Raw genomic sequence first — 20804 nt, 5'->3', positions numbered from 1 at the left:
TCAATTGGCATAGTTTTAATTAGGCGTGACTAAGTTCTAGAGATGTGATGTATGGCATAATGCCTATATAAAAGTAAATACTGTATTGTACACCTGAAAATCTGTTAAGAGGATATATCTCATGTTAAATATTCTTACCAAAATAAATGAATACATATATAGTATATATTATATATAATACATATATGTGTAATATAATATCATATATAATATACAATACGTATACACACATCCACATATATTTCAAGAGCCAGTGATGGCTTTGTGTGATGGATCATTCACAACCAGCCCCAAATGCTTGAAAGATCATATCCTGGTGGTTGTAGTTACGTTAATGTGGGGGTACAAGGTGATTTCTTCCTTCTACTTTGAATAAACTAAAAACTTGAGAAAGAGATGAAATCAGAACCAGAACGTAGACAAGATCATTCTTCCTGCTGTCCTTGCAAACATCCAGCCAGTTTCTGTACTGGCAAGAGGAAGAAAAGGGAATTTAGAGAGGAGAAAATTAAAATGCACACCACACAATTTTAAGTACAATATTTTGTTTCTCAGTTGAGTGGATATTTTTATTTGATTTGGACATTTTGAGGATCTGAAATAATTTTAGCCTGGATCTGTAGAGCTGAATATTACTTTTTCAAAAGAGCATTTAATTCAAAAATTAAGGGGTGAATACTAAAGATCTCTGTAGCATCAACTACAGAGGGTATTTTCAACTCGATCCTACTGGGTCCTCTCAGTTAGGGCCCTAAAGCCATGCCTTTATAATCCCTGGCAAGTGCAAATATTAAAATTCACATATTGGATGTTTCCATATTGAAATATCAACCACAGATCTCTTTCTTATTCCATTCAAAACCATTTTGCATAGTCCAGTTACTGATCCTCACAGCATCCCAGTGAAAAAGGCAGTATTATGCTTTAGTTTCTAAATAGTCATGTGAAAGTTTGGTAATTTGCCTACCCCAGGGAAAAGAAGCAGCATTTCAATAAGAGTCCAAAGTTCCTGAATCCAGATGCTTTGATCAGACTTGGGACATTAACCATTATTTGCCACATAAACCGAAGTATTGAATTGCACACTATCTAACCAATATGAATTCTGGCTTCTCTAACTCCAAGTAATTTTAGTTTCCTCATTTCCCTTTGCTTTCCCTGCCTGGATCTCAGGCTATAATTAGCCTCAGGTTGGAGGAACTGGCTGGAAAGTTCAGTACCAACTCGGAATGTTTTCCATCATTTGACCAAACCTCGAATGCTGAACATTTCTAACATTCAAAGAGGGTTTGTTTAAGTTTTCCAGTTTTACCCTCCTGGTTTCAAATGCCACCAGAAGCAGAAGGGCCAAAACTCTGTAAGGAGAAGCTATTTTAAACAAGCTTTCTGGCCCAGAGCAGCCTGAAAGGACCCAGATGCATCTGAGAGAAGTAGCCAAACCCCTGGGTGCCTGCGCAAATGGAGCCTCTGGAACCTGGGAGGCTTGGCTCTTCTAAGGAAGCACAATTCAAGAGTGGGCCCCTTCTTTCGCAGCAAAGCAGGGCATGACCTCGGCAAGGCAGTGGCTGGAGAGTGGGGCCAGGCAACCCTCGGGGAGGGGGACAGCCCATGGCGGGACTGCAAGGCCACCTGCGACGCTGCCTGCCACGTGGACACGTGCTGGGTGTCTGGAAGAACTCACAGGATTAATGTGTTTCCACACTGCAGACTAGGTGAAAACTGAGAGTCTGGTGCCCCCGGAGGAAAAAGCCCTCTGTTTATATACACATGGCCACCAGCTAGGCAGATGGAGCACACAGGGAGCCTCCCTACATTGTGTGTCAAACCTCAGACTGTAAACTTGACCCAAACACGGCACTTGAGATGAGAGGTCCGAGTGACAATCCAAGAAAATGCTACCTTAGAGGACATGAGCCTTGCCTCTTGTGGGTTTCTGCTGTCTAGAAACATTCAGGGCTTACAAAATTATGTCAGAGCAACCAAGTAGAAAAGTTTCAGAAAGCTCAAAGGAAGAAAAAGACATCTCAAAGAACATAAACACTTACCATGTTATTATTTCTTTACTAAATTCCAATAGATGTAAGGCTTTCCTCAGCAGTGCTTCTCAAACTTTAATGGGTATAGGAATCACCCGAGGAACTGTAAAAATACAGATTCTCATTCAGTAGGCCTGGGATACAGCCCACGATGCAGAGTCCCAAGAAGCTCCTGGGTGCCATCGACACTGCTAACCCACAGTCCGCTAGTAGAGGAGGAAGCCGTTGAAACTTTCCTTTGAAATAATTCTCACTAGCTGCTCTTCATATCATTACATAACATTCAAGTGACAGGTTGGTTTCAATGTCTGCCTTTTTTCTTTCTTTTGTCCTTTTGGAATCGTATTTCCCCAACAATATATCTTCATCTAGGAAAGGTTAAGAAGTAAATACTGAGGCCGGGCGCGGTGGCTCACGCCTGCAATCCCAGCACTTTGGGAGGCTGAGGCGGGCAGATCACAAGGTCAGGAGATCAAGACCATCCTGGCTAACGAAACTCTCTCTCTACTGAAAATACAAAAAATTAGCCGGGCGTGGTGGTGAGCACCTGTAGTCCCAGCTACTTGGGAGGCTGAGGCAGGAGAATGGCGTGAACCCAGGAGTTTGAGGTTGCAGTGAGCCGAGATCGCACCACTGCACTTTAGTCTGGGTGACAGAGCAAGACTCTGCCTCAAAAAAAAAAAAAAAAAAAGAAGTAAATACTGAAACTCTTGCTTGACTGTAAAATAAAGTCTTGGGTAGCTTAAATTTGAATTGTACCTTTATCTAAAGAAGTGAGAGGCTTGTGTGGAAGAGAGATGTGTCCTGTGTGGGCACCATCAGGAGTGTCCAGGAAAGAACATCTGTAACAGCTGGGCCTCTAGGACTCCCTAGCTATCTCAAACCATTGGATTTGCCAAAAGCAGGTTATAGTCATCCCATGAAGCTTCAATGTCTACGTCCCAATTTAAAAATCATCCCTGACCTCATTGTCATCATAGCATGGAAGTTTCTGGCTAGGACCTCTGTTAGAAAACAGATTTACAAAATAAGGAAAATCCACGCTACAGAGAAAAAATTCAGTAGCATTGTCCTCCTGGGATTTTAGACTCCATCCAATTTGGGTGGTCCATCTCTGCCTCCATTTTCTGGCCATAGAATCTACTTTATAATAGACACGTGGAGTTCAGAGACAGCGTGCGGCAATCATGTAATGAAAATCCCTAACAGAGGGTACTTTAATTGGATTGGACTGCACACGGAAGTCTATATGTTAATTACAGGGTTATGCAGCAGAACATCTTTCAACCCTTGCTGGTATTTTCACAGGGCCATTAAAAAAGACACCTGAGCATTTTCTCCCCACCCCACCCCCCCACCCATGGTGGCATTTAGAAGCTACAGCCAATCTAAGCGAGAATGAAAACTGTCATCCGATTCCTTGGCAAAGCCACAGTCCACTGCAGCCACTTGGGTACAATTCCCAAGCCAGAAGCCCAGGGTCTGAGTCACTTGCAGGAACTAGGACAGAGGGTGTGGGTCAATACACAAACTTAGAGAATCCTAACCAGTTCTAGTGAAGATAGGATGAAGCATTTTTCCAGGCGGTTCACTGATGACAAACGTGCCCTTTTGTCTTGGGCTCCTAGGGAAGTGGTAAGGCCAAGTTCACCAGCAGCTGGCTGAGGCTTTACTTATTGTCATGACCTGGAGGGTGCCCAGAAAAGCTCCAACTGTTGCCTCACCAAGCAGCGAAGTTATGCTGCGGCTGCCGTGGCTGTTAACCCCGCCCGGGGAAGGCCGTGCCGGGCCAGTGTGCAGGCCTTTGTATTCTGCCCCCTGGTGCCCCGTTGAAACCTCAGCCCCGAAAATGACAGCATATAGTGAGGCTTCAACCAGCCCCAGCCTTGGAGTGTCTTTACACTCTAACCTGTCCTACGAAGACCCCACTGGAAGATGTGGATATCTGGCTAGAGCTAGGCCCAAAGAGAAAAGTTGAGAATTCGGGCCGTTCACTGCCACATCCAAGCCCTCCTCCCAAGCATCTGCACGCCTAAGGCTGAAAGCATCTGGGGAGTTTCTAATATTAAATCTCCCAAGGATATTCTGCACAGCCCCTTGAATTGCTAAGTCATTATGAAGTGTGTGTTGACTCTGCAGTGGCAGCTGCACGTTACGACCGTCAGCTCTTAGGTCCCTTCCAGGGAATATTAAGTGTGGGAGAGAAAAATGAACCTGGTTTGGGGTTCAACTCAGGCTTGACTTTATTAGGGAGGGTAACAACACAGGCCCATTATGTTCATTATGTTCACAGGGGATTTGCACTGAGAAGCAATATGAAACACGCATCACATTTAAAGATTCACGAGCCTCATAAAGGACATGTAGCATTATTATTCTTTTTTAGATGTTAGCAAAGTGTCAACATGTGGCCAGCTAACTTCTCACAAGTGTAAGAGAAAGCGGTCTGTTGAGTTTCAATTCCTGCTTCAGTCAAAACAGGAGTAAGTAAAAATTGTGCCTGTTCCTTTTGAAAGGCTTGTGCCATGGAAGCTGCTATCATTGTGTGTCTTTGTGTGTGTGAGATTAAGTGGATGAGGGAAAACCGAGGGAGTGTTGTGGGAGTTCGGCTTTTCTGAAGTCCTGTGCTGGCTACTGCAGCTTAGAATCCAGGACTGGCATTTACAACCCATCATTACACAGATTCTCTTGACCCTGTGTGTCAAAATTTCACGTGCACAGAGTGCTATGGCGGATGTAGGCAGAGCAGAGCAGAATGAATAAGGTAGTTAATTAAGAAAATAAGTCTTTCTTCATCTTGGAACTACAAAACAAAATGACGTTTTATTTGTCAGCAAGTAAAGCCAGTGGGGCCTGAAAATGAACTATGTGTGACCACAGTGGTTTGCCCACTTACAAAATTATCCCATTTTTAGCATCTTCAAACAGGCATGTCTTTCTAAGGTAGAGGGAGCGCTATATAATATTCATTAGTCAGCCCCAGGAGAAGCGTCTTCTCCTGGTTCCCCTTCTATTGTGAGATCCTCATGTGCACAAAGTGTAGTTTTACCTACAGGTGTAAATTAGCCTATTCATTTGAATTGAACTAGAGAAAGGCAATGCAGGGAGCCTTCCCAAGTGACAACACAAATAAACAGCTGCAGATAACCACTGCTTTGTCCCAAATACAGAAATTCTCTTTGCTTTGTTTTCCCTTAGCTTCCTAATTTGCGCGCGTGTGTGTGTGTGTGTGCGTTAAGAGTGTACTATGATTTTATCTCTTTACTGAAAGAGATACATACTAAAGTTGTCCATTTAGGGGGAATAAAACCCCATAATTTTAGTGTCATTAAAATAGTCTTTTAATTTCAAAAGTAAAATTCTTTTCCTTTCCCGGGCTTTAAAATACCTGCGAGTTGCCAGCCCGTTGTAGGGGTCAGACTCTCACGAAAATATTTCTTTTTATTTATTTTTCCCTTTTATAGTTTCACTTATGCCATGATAGACTTTACCAAGCACTTAACTCTCCCGGAGCTGATGCCTAGCATTTTAAATGATGGGATCCACATCCTGTCGGAGCAGCGGCTTGATGCCAGCGTTGAATTACTATTGAATAAGCAGCAATGAAATCTTTATCAAAATAATCAGTAGTTCCAAAAACCACAAATAACAACAGGAGCCGAGTTGTACTAAATCAGCAAAGACCATTGAGATATAATAAGTGACTGAGTCACTTTTTTCTACATCCCCCCTCTTGCAAAGTCTACTCGGCTATTTTCTTGCACAGCCTGGGGGAGGGCAGGTGGAGGGAAGGAAGGGCATTGCTCAGAAAGGAAAAAAAAAAAATTGACATCACTGAAGTCACGTGATCGGCAAGAACCAATTGAGATGGGCTGTGGAAAGGGGAACAGTTAAATTTGTAATTTGGGTTGTGTGAAAACTTCTTTGGGCCTCATAAACAACCACAGAACCACAAGTTGGGTAGCCTGGCAGTGTCAGAAGTCTGAACCCAGCACAGTGGTCAGCAGGCAGGACGAATCACACTGAATGCAAACCACAGGGTTTCGCAGCGTGGTAAGCATCACCAACCCACAGCCAAGGCGGCGCTGGCTTTTTTTTTTTTTTTTTTTAATCTTTAACAATTTGAATATTTGTTTTTACAAAGGTGCATTTTTTAATAGGGCTTGGGGAGTCCCAGAGGTATCCAGCAGGGGGGAAAAGAGAGAGAGATGTAGGGCTAGAAGGGTGAGGGTGAAACAGTGACCTGTCTTGGTTTTCGCTCCGAAGGTAAAAGAAATCATTGAGTCCCCCGCCTTCAGAAGAGGGTGCATTTTCAGGAGGAAGCGATGGCTTCAGACAGCATATTTGAGTCATTTCCTTCATACCCACAGTGCTTCATGAGAGGTGAGTACATGCTGGTCTTGTAATACCTCCTTTTGCTCAGCTTTGCCTGTAATGAAATGGCAGCCTGCTTCACCTCGGTGCAGAGATACCTCGGTGCCTGCCGGGTCCCTGTCTGGTTTGTGGGAGGAATTCAAACTGAGGCATATGATTACAAGGCTATTGGATTACTTACTCATCAGATGGAAGCTCTTCAGAAATGTTTTAATAAATACTTAGTTATGCTGTTGGAGTGTTCAGTCGGTGCGTGAGAACTTTGTCAAGTGTGAGTAAGTTGTGCTGGTCTTGTTTAAAGGCTTAGAGATTACGAAGCTTGCACGAAGCTCCCTGGGTTTTATTTTGCTGTCCCTTGCCCAGAATGACTGTGTCTGAGTTATCCTGAACTCGGCATGCTGTGTGGCCCAGAATGCAGCCTGCCCTGGGGCTTAGCAGGCACATGCACAGAGCCAGCCAGGAGGGCTGGTGCCAGTGTGGGGCAGGAGGTGGAGGCTCTCAGATAGCCTTGCACCAGCCTGGGGACTTCAGGGCCAAAGTGGCAAGGCAGCTGTCTCTACAAGGCAGAGAGTACAGGAGCCTGACAGACTTGCTTAGGTGAAAATCACCAGCACGGGGCTGTGCTGTGTTTTTCCTTGTCGCCTCGATGCAAACAGACGGCCAGCATCTTTCCAGAGAGAAAGGAAGCAGACTGTGGCATACCGAGGTCTCTCTGGAAAACGGCAATGAAGAAGGTTCCCAAGTTAAGCATTCTCACAGCTGAAGTCGTTAGATTACAGGCTTATGAATAGGAACAGCCAGGGTGGAAAACCTGTCTCCATTTTTGAAACCAGCCTCTTGAAATGCACAAAGCTGTGGTTGAGCTGTGAGTGTGTGAGTGTGTGTGTGCCTGTGTGTCTTGTGTATCTTTCGTGGTAAAAGAGGGCTGTGCTTAAACAAACAAAAATAATAACATAAAATGTCACAAAGGCATTGCCGTGTGCGTCGGGGCACGCACTCTGACCAGTGCCTGCAAAGTGTTTCTTGATGGTTTGGCAAAGCCGAGATGGAGTGGGCTGGGATAGGAGAATAATTAATTTTCTGGCTACAGACTCTCTTGAGCACCCAAATAGTATCTGTGACTCATTATTTATTCATACAGCTAAGTGAGCAGGGGAATGCAGAGGGCTTGCCAGTCACTTTATCACAGCAAATGCTATTGTGAATGCACAGGGCTCTATGTTTCCGGGTCCCTGATATTAAAAAACTTGACGAGAGAGAGAGAGAGAGAGAGAGAGAGAGAGTGTGTGTGTGTGTGTTGGGGATGGCAAGAGAGAAGTTAAAGGGAAAGAGAAGAAAGCAAGTCATTAACCAAGCTCAAGTTTCAAATTAAAGAGTTTTCAAGTGCTTCTTTACTGGCAGCAGAGGGAATTTTAGTGAAGTTGAATCATGCAGACATGCATTAGTCACTAGTCTTGCAGCGTCGTTCGGTTGGTAACACAGACACACCGGCCACTGGTAAAGAGCTGCAAACGGCTCCCTGGCTGCATTTCCTCTGGGCTGCTAACAAGCAGAGGAAGCAATATTTGTTGAATAACAGAAAGAAAGATCTTCCTGACTTTACTCCACTTTCAATACCCCCTCGGAACGTGTATTGTTTCCTATTTTATCAACTCAGGAAGGCAGATTCAGGAAATTTTTAAGCATTCCATTGAGCAATAGGTTGGATTTCAGTGTGCAGTGCTGGCCCCTGGGCTCTCCTTACTGGCCAACAGCAAAGATGGTGAGGGACACGGTGACCTGTGCAGACATCAGGAAATAGCAGGAATGCCGCTGTCTCCCGGACAAGCCCAGGGCTCCTGTGCCCAGTGGACACTCCGCTGACCTGCCCTTGATTAGGAACGAAGGTCGGTTATTTTTCACGGGGGCAGTGTAGGGAGGGCCTGAGCTCACACCAAGACTCAAAAGGGCTAATCTGGAAAGGTTTTTCCACTCCTTCCTTTCAGTGAAAGGAACTTAGGGTTCTTTAGAATCTCTAATTTGATAATATAATATTGAGATTTGCTACCAGAGGACCGGGTGAAATCTTGGCAATTTCCTGGTTAATTTCATCCAAGTGATCCATCAACAGAAAGGTTTAAATTGTCCAGGTTAGCTGTCCACATCATTCACCTGAGCCAGAGAGGTGGCAAAATATCATTTCTTTTGGTACCATTTGGTCATCATCTTAGAGCCTGATGCTAGAAGAACCACCATCCCTGCCAACAAATGGCTCTCCCCCAGAGTTCTCAGCCTGTTGCCATAGCTGGGCCACTCGCAGTGGTCAATGCGGTCACTTCTGGCTGCCTATAATTTACAACGTGTGTTCCCTCCCCAACGGCAACTGTGAGCCGAAAGGGAAGGCAGCATCTTTGTTTTCTTCCCGGGATGGTACTTTATCAGCCCATGCAATTCTCACAGAAGGAAACCTGTAACTCATTTTTAGCCAGATACCCATGTGGAAATGGGGGGAAAGAGAAGAGTGAACCCCAGCAAACCATTGTTCCCTTCCTTGAGAGAGGCGAGCCGGAGTCTAAGAGGCTGGCACATGAAATTGATGTGGTCTACCACAGAAAACTCGGGGCTTTTTCTATCACACCACACCAGGTTCCCACCGAATTTGCTTAGGAAAGAAGACAAGATGCGATTGAAATTTCCTGGAATTATCACACATGGCGTGCCATGTAAAATGCTTGCTGAACCCAAACTTGGGTTCCCTTGAAAAGTGCAGTGTGTCGGCAGAAAGAGTTGAGGTAGGTGTGGAGAGGAAAAGCCTCAGCATGTACATATTTTTGCAAAATGGCTCAGGTAGCCTTGTTCTTAGAAGTGGCTTAGTGGTCTATGCAAAGCCTGAATACTCACATGCCTCTGCGTTCCTAGAACCACAGGTAAAAATCTCAGCGAGACCGACTCCCTGCTTGTCTTCTCAGTGGTTCAAGTTTACCCCACTGAAGCAGTCTTTCAAAGGGAATTGCTGAGTACAAAGCTGCATATATAAAGTATGTTCTTCTCTAAGCATCAGCTTGCCGCTCTTTTCAGAAGAATATTTATTAAGACACTTCTTCTGGCTTGCCTGAACACTTAAGATCTGAAGATCTTAAGAGTTCAGGCTTAAGCCACAGAAATTTATTTTCGCACCGTTCTGGAGGGAGGCTGGAGGTCTGAGATCAAGGTGTGGGCAAGGCTGGTTTCTGGTGAGGCCTCTCTCCTTGGTTTTGCAGAAAGCTGCCTTCTCCCTGTTTCATCACATGGTTATCCCTCTGTGTGTGCTGTATCCTAATCTCTTCTTATAAGGATACCAATTGCATTGTATTGGGGCTAGCCTAATGACATCATTGTAAAACCCTATGTCCAAATAGAGTCAAATTATAAGCACTTTGGGGTTAGGACTTCAATATATTAATTCTGGGGAGACATAGTGCAGTCCCTAACAGTGGGTCTTAGCAAATCTGACTCACCCTGGCCCACAAGGAAACTGTGGGATGGGGCATCCTGGCTGCCCTCCTGGATGTTGAAGAATCAGACTCTGGTTCCTCATTTGTGAGATGGAGTTTCACATCTGAAACTGCCCACACATTTTGAAACTATAAAAAAAAAAAAGGTGTGATAAAACTATCTAAACTCACAATCATGCCTTTGCCATTTAGACTTTTTGCACGCTAAGAAGCTTTAGAAAATGACAAGTAATTTTGAAATGTTTAAGTGTTAAAAGAGCAAATGGCGGTTCTCCCAAAGAAGCCATCTCTTAGCTCTGCTTTCTTGAGGAGGATTGTCTTTGTACTTCAGACTCACTTTACTAGTGGGATTTAGGGGGCTGTAGGAGGCCCCACAGCTGCTCACACACCGAGTACAGGGGCACGGAGCAACCCGTAGCAGAAGCACCTTTGGAAGCAGCAGCTGACCTGATTCCGAATGGCAAGGAGCTTTTTTGAGCTTTTGAAAGCAAATGAGTAGCTGAGACGTTCCTACATTCTCTCAAAATAGATCCGAAAGGTATGCTCAGAAAAGATGTAGCCCTTTACTGAGAAATCAAGCCTGGTGAGATGCTGGGACAGAGGAGGGCTGCACGGCTGCTGTGCACACACAGACTTGTATAAGGAGCCCAAGGCCTAGAGGGAAGAGTCTGGAGGAATAAGAGCACCTGATAGTAGAGAAAGCAATGGCAGGAGGTCCGTGCAGGGAATATGCTCAGATGACACAGTGATGGCCTTTTCTTTCTTTACTTTTTCCTGACTTTCATCAAATAGCATATAGAGCTTCTCTCTTGAGCCTCAGTTTCCTCACCTGCAGAGTAAGGGTAGCAATAGTACCTGTTATTAAGGTAGCTGTGTGGACCAAATTAATCTGTGTAAGGTGCTTTGCCCAGCCATATAAAGTAAGCAATAAATCTGAACGGTGGCTATCAATGTTCAGTTATCTAAGATGGCAGCCAGTCAACCCCTGTCTGCTCTAGGGAGGGAGAGGTCTCAACGCCCTGGAGGACATTACGGGAGGCTCGCTGGAGAGAGGGGCACAGGAGTTGGAGGAGGGGAAGGTGCGAACAAAGAAAAGAAGGAAGAGTGATCTAGGCTGAGAGTACAGCCTGGGCAAAGTTAGAGCTGCAGGATCCCACATGGGCATGGATGGTGGTGGGTAACTCACCCTAAGGGCTTTTCAACAGCAGGTCAGCCTTCCTTCCTTGTGGAAAAAGAGCAAGAGCCCTTTATGAAATTCAACTTAACAAGTTTTGATTTTAAATACGGAGGCTACTTGGGGCACGATGTCATGCTAAGTCTTTGGTCTGAACACACAAGGACAACAGAGATGTCTCTCTTCATTGAGACTGCTGGTGTAGCTTTATTTTCTCCAAGGCTATTCTTAAGGAGAAAGCCATTTTTCCTGTGTAACTATGAGCAGGTTCTCTGGGCCTCTGAGAGACTCCCGTTTCCCCTGCTCCTTGGGGACACTTTTGATCATGTTCTTTGTCAAAGCCCAGACATGAAAGTAGCTTTGATGGCTTGTCTTGTTGGAGGCAGCAGAGGAGGCCCACACAGGAAACTCAAGCAAATTTTCAGTTTCTCAGGTAACTTCCTAGTGACCTAGATGAGTCAATAGATGTCTTTGTGTCTCATTTGAGTTCTGCAAAATGGGCTAATAATATTCTAGACAAGCTTGCATCCAAATTACCAAGTTCCTGTTGGAAATCTTTACATGCATCGGAAAGAGGTACCATAAAACACATCACAAATCTTCTTAACTTAACAACACAAAGCCACTTAAAAATATTTTAATTTTTGTTTGAAAATAGTTCTCCTATCATTTCACACATACAAGATACTTTCCCTCATTTTTGCAATTGTTTTTTCCAACTCCCATTTTTCAAGAAATCTTCAGAAGCTACTCTGGTGCCTGAATAGACATTACAATGTACAAAACACTTTTTCTGCAACTCTTGTTTCTCGGCCTGCTCTGCTCCTCCCCGTCAGATGCCACTAGTCCCCTTCTTTAGCCTTTTCGCTAAGCCTCCAGCCAAGCCGAAGAGTTATGTCTTTTTTGGCCTTTTCCTCCTCAAAAAATATAATAATTAGGATGTCCTGGAGGGATAAAAAAGGGAGCATTTCCTTTGAGATCTTTGCTGACCATGAACACAATCAGGGAGTGCTTTAAGAGACCACAGGCTGGCTCCTGAACACAAAACAGGGCTCAAAACCTCCTGTCATCTTCAACATGCTGGGAGAATAAGCTCAGACACACTCCTCTCTCTTGCACAGGCTTCACTCTTTGCTGGGGAGACACGTCCTGTGCTCTCTTGGCTCTCTGAATCTCTCTCTTTCTCTCCCTCCCCCATCTTGCAATGACACTGAGTAATGATGCCAGAAAGGAGCCAAGGTGGAGGAATAAACACTAAATCCGAAACATGACAGAAATGATGTATTTTATTGCAATGACAGAAAGAGAGTAAAGCTCTTGCTCAGGTTTACCCATGAAAATTATGTTGGACTGCACACAGGGAAAAGCTGAGCACAGTGGCTTGAGCAGACGGGCACTGGTCTGTGTGGTGCACAGGAGTTCTGAAGTGAGCAGTCCAGGCTGATACAGTGGGGTGCAGGACACTCCTATGTTTTGGGCCCACCATGCTGAGGCCAGGGAGCGATGGCCTGCACCTCTGATCTGTCCAGGCAGAAAGGACATGGGAGGCCTCAACTCCTTTTTGTGGGGCCTGGTATTGTTATTCAGGAAGGGAAGCCCTTCTCTGCTAACTTTTGCTGATATATTGCTTAGGCCACAACGAGGTCACGAGCCTCTGGCTGGAGGGAACTGAGGACAATGGAATTGTCACTTTCCAGCCTGGAGAGTGGAGGGAAGCAGAGAGGAAGGTGGCTGGGAGCAGATGTCCTGTGAGCCCAGAGCCGTATCTGCCAGACCTGGTGACAAAGATAGGCTGTGCTTTCTCAGCCGTATTTTGTATCATTTGTTTTCTGTGCCAGCTGGGCTTTGGAAACACATGCAGAGGAACTTTAAGTTCTTCCTTCAGTCCCTCTTGGAATTTGCAGATGGATGCCAAGGGTGAATATTTATTCTTGACCCACTGAAAGCAAACTGGATAGGAGAAGGGATGAGGTGGGGCAGGGGGCTGGTTAAATGGATCGAAGTTCACACCTTTTTTCAGTGTCAAAGCCCCAAATCAGACTTGAGCCTCTCCTCACCTTAGAATGAGCAACAGAAAACCAGGCAGCCTGTATCTATGGGAATGTTGCTTGCATCAGAGCCACCGCACCTTGCTGTGAGGGTGCTAGATTTCTCGCAGCTGGAAATAGTTGCTTCCCAGCCCCTCCCCCCCATCTTCCCCACTCTTTTAAATTCTCAAAACTCCATCACCCAGCCTCCCAAACTTGTTTTAATTTTTAAGAGAATTCTTTTCTACAAAAGAGGGAAACTTTCTTTCAAATGGCCCTCCACAAATTTGCCTAAAGATGATTTTATCTCCGATAGAAATATGAAAAACAGATAACCAGATAATTGCCCTCTATCTGGCTAGAAACACTTATTCATACGTTGGCTTTCTGCAAGTTACAGATGCTTTTTGCTTTGTAATTACTGGCCCTGTCTATTTCCTCTGCATGGATGCAAATCTTTCTGCCTGAGAAAGTCATTGGTTCATTAAAAAAAAAAAAGAAAAAGAAAGAAAGGATAAATGAAAAGAAAGTCGTTATTCAGTTTTTCTCTTGAAATTAGAAATTTCTTTTTGTTTTGCTTTCATTTTGTTTTTCTGCAAGGTCGGTGTTCATTTAGAGAATTGTTGATTTTGTATGCAGCACTGCCCTCCCATTCCATGGTCCATATGTGTCTGTGTTTTGATGGACTTCTTTTTAAGCAGTGAGTTCCCCAAGACATTTTTGGGGCCCCAAATGGAAAAAGTCATCACAAATAGAAATCTGTTTGCTAGTTGGGCTTGCTCGATGGCTCTGCTGATTTCAAGACTGATGCTGCTTTGCGTAAATGCGAAGTTCATGTTAAATTGATTCTAAATCAAATACTCAACGTGTTCAGTCTTGAAACATGTCCATTGGGAAAGAGAACTATGCAGCTCCAACACGTGGCAAAGATTCTACTTTTACTTTCTTTGTCAACATCCAACTTTTGCTCCTGGGCGTTCGAATACCCTCTGTAGAGACTGTGACTTCTCAAAAGAAACTTTGCTAGTCTTGGATGGAGAATGAAATAATAAGATTTGAGCAATAAATCAAATATAGCCTGAGAGCAACACCACAGAACAGCCTCTGTCATCTCCTCTCCTTGGGAGGTACATTGGTCTTCATCAGCTCTCATATACTTCTGAAAGAAAATGTGTAGGTTTTCATATATATGTTTTTCGTTGTTAGTAGATCCTAAAGAAAGACCCAAAAAATCTTGCAGCAGTTAGCTTGCCAGATGGGGGGTTGTTAAAAAGAGCAAACAGAAGTCAGAACTCTGAACACACCGCTGGGTATTCCATAGTCACATTCCATCGTGGGTGAGTTTTTCTTGTTGGGTTTTGTTTTTGTTTTTGTTTTAGATGGAGTCTAACTCTGTCACCAGGCTGGAGTGCAGTGGCCCTACCTCAGCTCACTGCAATCTCCACCTCCCGGGTTCAGCCATTCTCCTGCCTCAGCCTCCTGAGTAGCTGGGATTACAGGCACGTGCCACCACGCCTGGCCAATTTTGTATTTTTAGTAGACATGGGGTTTCACCATGTTAGCCAGGATGGTCTCAATCTCCTGACCTTGTGATCCGCCCGCCTCGGCCTCCCAAAGTGCTGGGATTACAGGTGTGAGCCACTGCGCCTGGCCCATCATGGGTAAGTTTTTTAAGGAAGACTAAAAATGTCAGAGTGGCACTCATTGCTCAAGAGAGAAGCACTTTCCCTTTTTCTGTGCAAAATTTTGTAATATATATAGCTATTAACGTTTGTTTCTTATTAATGCCCCCAGAATGTGCAAAAGATAATTTAGGTTAACTAAGATACATTGGTTTCAGTACCATTTTTTCCAGGAGCAGTTTTAACACCAACCACAGTTTGCTGCATTTTCTTACACAGCTTCTGTTTGCCCTTTGAACTCTGTGCACCGATCCCCTCATTCCATACCATCTGCAGGTTGCATCTGGGCAGCTTCATCCAGCTCACTAACAGTCACAGCTGAACTTGACATTCACCCACTTTGAAAGCATAGAATTCATAAAATCTGAAACCACATATGTGTATAAAACCCATGCAAGAGTGGGGAGGAACTAAAAGGAGGAGAAAAAGTAGTTCTCCCCTTCAGGAGTGTTCTCTCTTATCCCAGCCCCTTTCATGTAATGAATGGGTAAATGGGTGAAAATGAAATTATTTAGGCATCGACAGGTAGGAACAGAAACTCAGGCTGCTATTTTATTATTATTTATTGTTATTGATTCTACTGTTTCTAAAGATCAGAATGGCTTTTACTTCCGAAGTTCTAGAGGAGAGGAACAACGTTAAGCAACCTTAAACAAATATTAGCACTGTGAAAGGTGCAGGGTCATATAAAGAAGTAAAAGTGCCGACAATGAAAATTCTATCCAACTGTCAATCATTCCATATCATTACTTCATTTTTTTTTTTTTAAACACTGTGTCTCCCATATGCTTCTCTCCAGGTTGTATTCTAAACAAAGAAATAATTGTATTACAGATGTGAATAAATCTGTTAAAAAAATAAATGAACCATGAGACATATGAACTATAAGACATTGGTCTACATGATGCTTTGTAAGTTTTATGTGCTGTGTTACAGAGTTATATAGAGAGTTATATATATGTAGTTCTATATCGTTTCAGTTGGCATCTAAAAATTATATATTTTTTTAACTATAATTATAAATATTTTTAAACTGCTAGAAAGGAAGAGCAGAATATTTGGCTGGAGTGATTTTTAGACCTCTGTCTACCTTAGGACACCAGAGAGGTTCACTTGCCCAGGGTTCCATAGCTGGTTGGTGCCTGAGTCAGAATGAGAAACCAGGTCTTCTCAGCTCCTGTTACCCACAGTTTTGCAGACACTGAATTTATGAGGTGGATTCCATTCAAGCATCCACATAACTAGCAGACACTTCTCCTAATCCTCCTCAATTCCCCTTTGCATTGCTCAGATACCACAATCCTTTGCATGTTAAATCCCTTCACCTTGTGAACTCATTAGGCAGGGCAATGTGTATGAATCCCCAAGTCCTTAAGAACGTCCTTCGGCTGAGTTAGAAATGCAGTTGCCATAGGAGTAACTGGCCCCTGCTGCCCTTTGGATGTTCTCTTACCCCAAATCCAGCACCACCTTGGTTAAGCACCTGCCATGTGCCTGTGCACCTGGCTCCTTAGGCAATGTTGCAATTAACCAGGTTGGTTTTGATGAGCGTCTAGGGCAAAATCTGGACGAACACAACAGCCAATGTGCACATCCGTGCAGAGGGTTCAGAGATGGCCTTGGTCAAGGCTGCCAGGCTTCAGCTCTGGAAGGAGCCCTTGGAAGTGGGAGATTTCATCTTTGTATAAAAATTGGAACCCAAACTGTAATTCCCATCAGGGATATATATGCTCACATCACTCCTGATTCAAAGCTCAGAAGTGGCCTCAGGAGAAATAAAGGTCTCTCTCTCTCACACACACACACACATGCACACACACATACACACACACACACACATGCACACACACATACACACACAGAGGCCAGCATTCAAAATTCACATGCTTAGGGAATCCATTGGGACTTCTCCCCAGGATGTGCTGAATTCAAGGAAACTTTCTCTAGGTGTAGCAGAAACTGCTGAAATGCTCAACATCAGCCATTTCCAGACTCTTGATCTTGCCACCTATCAGTAAATATGGTTTCACATGCCCCACTATCTATGCATGGTTATTTACTTATAAATTATATGCTGTACTCCTGTCTTGATATAATTACAGTATGTGTATTATGAAATACATCCTCCAAATAGAAATTAAAATGAAATTTTAAAAGCACTAGTTGTTTTTCCTACCCCTCCATGGGCACCCTAATTTGAATCAAAAAATTCCTAGATACCAACAAATGTCATGTCTCTGCTCACCAGGACGTAGCTTCTCTCTGCAGACCTTTATCTCTTCCCCTGGAGGCTTCAGTCCATGTTGAAGTGTAAACTCCACTCAGCTCCTGGAGGAATCGTGTTTTCTTTATCGCCAGGGTCATCTTCTATGAGTTGCCTTTGATAGGGAGTCCGGGAGGAAGACAGGCCTAAGCACAGGGGTGGGGTGGGGGAGCAGGAAGCCTGTGGGCTTTAGAATTGAGGAGTTGGTTTCTCCCTGTCCCCAGCATCCACCACCTGTGTGAACTTCAGCCATTTATCGAACCTCACAGAGCCCCGAGTTTCTCATCTGTAAACAAGGGGAATGAGCCCTACTTTTCATGGTTGTCAAGAGGATTTGAGATAATATGTATAAAGCAATGGACACACAGAGGAAGTCAATAAGTAAAACGTAACTCTGAAAATGCCACTGAAGGGAGGCTAGGGACAGGAAAGCTATCTCCACCAACCTCAAGAACATGGCCCCAAAGCTGTTCCAGGAACCGGGCATGTATGAAGATAAAAAAAAAAAAAAGAAATATCTGCCTCTCTCATCGTGTAGCAGTGTAGAAATGATCTTGGTGCTCTTTGGCAGAAGGTTGAGTTTATGAACATTAAAGTTGATAGTAATAACAGCTAGCATTTATTGAGCATATGCTATGTGCAAGGCACTTGCACCGTTCCAAGCATTTTCTTGCCTTACTGCATTAAAATTTTGGCACAACCCTCTGAGTAGTTGCTCTCGTTATTAATCCCACTTAATGGAGGGGAAGCGTGGCCTGCCAAGGTTGGGTGACCTGCTTGTGGTTACACTACTGGGAAAGGTGCAGGTGGGGTCCAAACGGAGGCGGTTCCTGCAGCAGAGCCCACTGTCTGTCTGCCCGTGGAGGGGACAGGTGGGTGTTGAGAATATCTGTTTGGCACATGAGGGAGCTTAGCCTTACAGAGTGAAAGCCTTGCCAAGTCCGCATGGACAGGGGGTGATGCTGTGGGGTGGCACCAAGCTGGGGCACTGGCCACCATCCTGGTCTGCTTTTCTGACTCTGGGTGCATTCGGTGGTTTTATGGCCCCACCATTGGTATCCAGACCTCTCCTGCCCACATGTTTCTCCCGTCAGAGCTGAGAGAGATGTTCAGGTGGTTCCCAGACAGCCCAAAAGAAACACGACTTTAAGCCAGGGGCGCTCAAATTTGTTCCCAAGATGATGGTGACATGCAGGGGTGGGGAGAAACCGCTGCTGTGCCTTCTTCCTGACTGACCAGTTGTTTTCATTTATCAATCTGAGGATCCATCAGAGGTGACATCAGGGTGACGTAAATTAGGCACTTCTCATGAAAAACTTAAGGTGACATTTGCTCCCATTGTTGTACAAGGCTGACCTTGCATTTACACGGGCTTGAGAGAGCACCACCTTGAATTTTGTGTCCCAAGTGCATCTCTTGCCCTATCCCACTCCAGGCTGTGGAACACATGTACAGAAGAAACCACAGAATGATGTGCCCAGCGGTCAGGGGCCTGCCATCTGAGTCCCTCCTTCAGGGGTGGATCACCCTAACCCTGACTGACCCTAGCCAGGGTTTTCCATGAGGCTTGCCCCAAGCACTTCCCATCCACTTATTCCTGAGGTTAAAATAAACATTGTACCCAGAAGCAGTTGTTTCAGCCGTGACAGCAAGCAGTGGCCTCAGTCACTCCTGTAAACAGGACCTCATACCACGAAGCGTCAGTGGCATAACAAGAGTTGAGATGCACACGCCTACTGGTTGGCCTTTGAGAACGGCCTTTCTGCAGAGACATTTGTCATTTCAAAAAGTCCATGTCACCAGTCCTCTGACATCATGACAATTCCTTTTGTCAAGAAGTTGGGGGGCGGTTTTCCCTTTTCTCCCCACTTCACCTTTATTGTATAAAAGGCATTTCTCCTCTGATTATACTACAGCAAGCTACTTCTGAGTCACAGAAAGTTCCTTCCCTTTCTGGAGGGGTTCGGCATCCTGAAGGATGCAATCATAAATGACTTTCTCCCCCAAAAGCCTGCTCACAGCCAGCCATGTGAGTGCCCTGATCAATGGAAATGCAGGGGGCTGGCCAGCCTCTCACGGCTGCCGTGCAAACATCTTAACAGGACAAATTAAAAGATGTGCAAGCTAATTATTCTCCCCAGTAAAAAATAATAATAAAATAAAATCATAAAGCTCCTTAGGAAAGGAATCTGCTTTTCTTATACAGAATGTACAATTAACAGGAAAGTAAAAATTTCATGCTATAAACTAGAGATCATATTCTGGGCATCCTTGTGATTTGTTGTGCTTCTTCAGGCTTACTTAGCACTGTGTGCACACACAGTAGGGCTCGGCAGCCCAGCCGCTCCCTGCTCCCTCTTCTGTCTTCCCTCAGGGATAGTGGCCTCCACTGTCACCTTCAGACCCAACTTGGGTTCTTCCTGAGGATTCCTGGCCCCCAGACCCACAGCAGCCTCTGGGGAGGCCCAGGGTTCCCGACCCTCAACCCTCTCAGTTTAGGATCAGACACATCATTTACACAGAAGCAGTTGGAGTTGTTTTAAACAGCCACTTCACATCTCTCTATTCCTCTTTTCAATCACAACCACGTGACCTGAAGGAGCAGAAAGTAGAGAGAGACCTGCAATGAGCCTGGACAGCCCCCACCTGTGCCCCACATGGGTTCTCAATCTGGAGTCCACGTCAAACAAGAGGGAGAGGGAGGAACCCTCAGTGCCGTCCCGTGTCCTCCACACTGTTGTCGTGAACAATTCTGGCTGACCCCCTAAAGTTATGAGATGATTCCATTTCACTGTGGCTTATGAATAATGAGAACAAATAACATTCACGTGCAGTGGTGTCAGGCACGCTGCCTCCATCGTCTCTTTTAATCAAAAACCTTACGATAGTGGCACAGCTGCTAATTCCCACTGGCTAAAAATGAAAAATAAAATGAAGCAAAAACCAGGTTACAAAAGCAGCCCAGGCCACACGGCTTGTAGGAGGCAGAACCCGGTTGGAGTCCAGATTCTCTTTGGCTTTCCCGCTCCCATCTGGCCTCTCTGTGATGTGATGGAGTGGGGGGAGGGGAGTTTTACAGGTGCAGCCTGTGTGGTCTGAGAGCCTGTGTTCAAATGCCAGCTCTGTCCTTTCCCACTGAGTCACCTTGAACAGGCTACTCACCCTTTCTGTTCCTCCCTTTCCTCATCTATACGGTGTGACGATGATGACGATTACCCGTGCGGTTCTTGTGAACGCTGAATCAGAAATACACAGAATGCTGTCTGATACATGGTCGCTGTCATCATGGGCTTTTCCTTTCTACCCTGATTTGCATTTTAAATTAAACACTATTTGACTGGATTTTCCCATTTTCTTCCTTACACACTATGCACACCAAATCTAACAAGTGAATTCCAAGTGTGTCATCCCAGTGAGTGCGTGTGGTCACTAATGCATCCTTGTACATTGGATCTGTTTACTCCTGGCAGCAAACGGCTGAAGCTGGAGATGAGGTGGGGAGTATAACAGGAACAGACTCAGGCTGAGCGGGGGTCTCGGCCCTGGTCAATGTGCAATTGTACCCTGATCTTCCTCCTGTACATCTCTCTGGTAAAATGAGAGAGCCTGTGGCTGAGGTTACTCAGCTCCCATGTTCAAGGTAAAAGGCATCATGCAGGCTGAGGATCTGGCCTCTGCTCGTTGGGTTTCCTGACCTCGCCACAGTTGACGTTTGCAACCAAATCATTCTCTGTTGAGGGGACTGCCCTGTGTGCTGTAGGTGGCTAAGCAGCAT

At 44.9% G+C, this 20804-nt stretch overlaps 1 protein-coding gene across 3 annotated transcripts in view; it reads left to right on the top strand.

The window, feature by feature from the left end:
- Positions 1 to 5912: 5912 nt before the first annotated feature.
- RUNX1 (runt-related transcription factor 1) overlaps positions 5913 to 20804 on the top strand; it is a 280164-nt gene continuing 265272 nt past the window's right edge. The window contains exons 1-2 of one of the 3 annotated variants that reach the window (XM_011999143.1): positions 5959 to 6089; positions 6303 to 6419. In XM_011999143.1, coding sequence (XP_011854533.1) covers positions 6362 to 6419 — 58 coding nt within the window. In that variant the 5' untranslated portion in view covers positions 5959 to 6089; positions 6303 to 6361. Of the gene's footprint in view, positions 6420 to 20804 lie in introns of all 3 variants that reach the window. The other 2 variants (XM_011999142.1, XM_011999141.1) reach the window with 2 other exon arrangements.

This window comes from Mandrillus leucophaeus, unplaced genomic scaffold, assembly GCF_000951045.1.
Source record: "Mandrillus leucophaeus isolate KB7577 unplaced genomic scaffold, Mleu.le_1.0 Scaffold582, whole genome shotgun sequence".
NCBI lineage: Eukaryota > Metazoa > Chordata > Mammalia > Primates > Cercopithecidae > Mandrillus > Mandrillus leucophaeus.
Note: the sequence above shows the minus strand (reverse complement) of the source record. Positions and strands in the feature narration are given on the sequence as shown.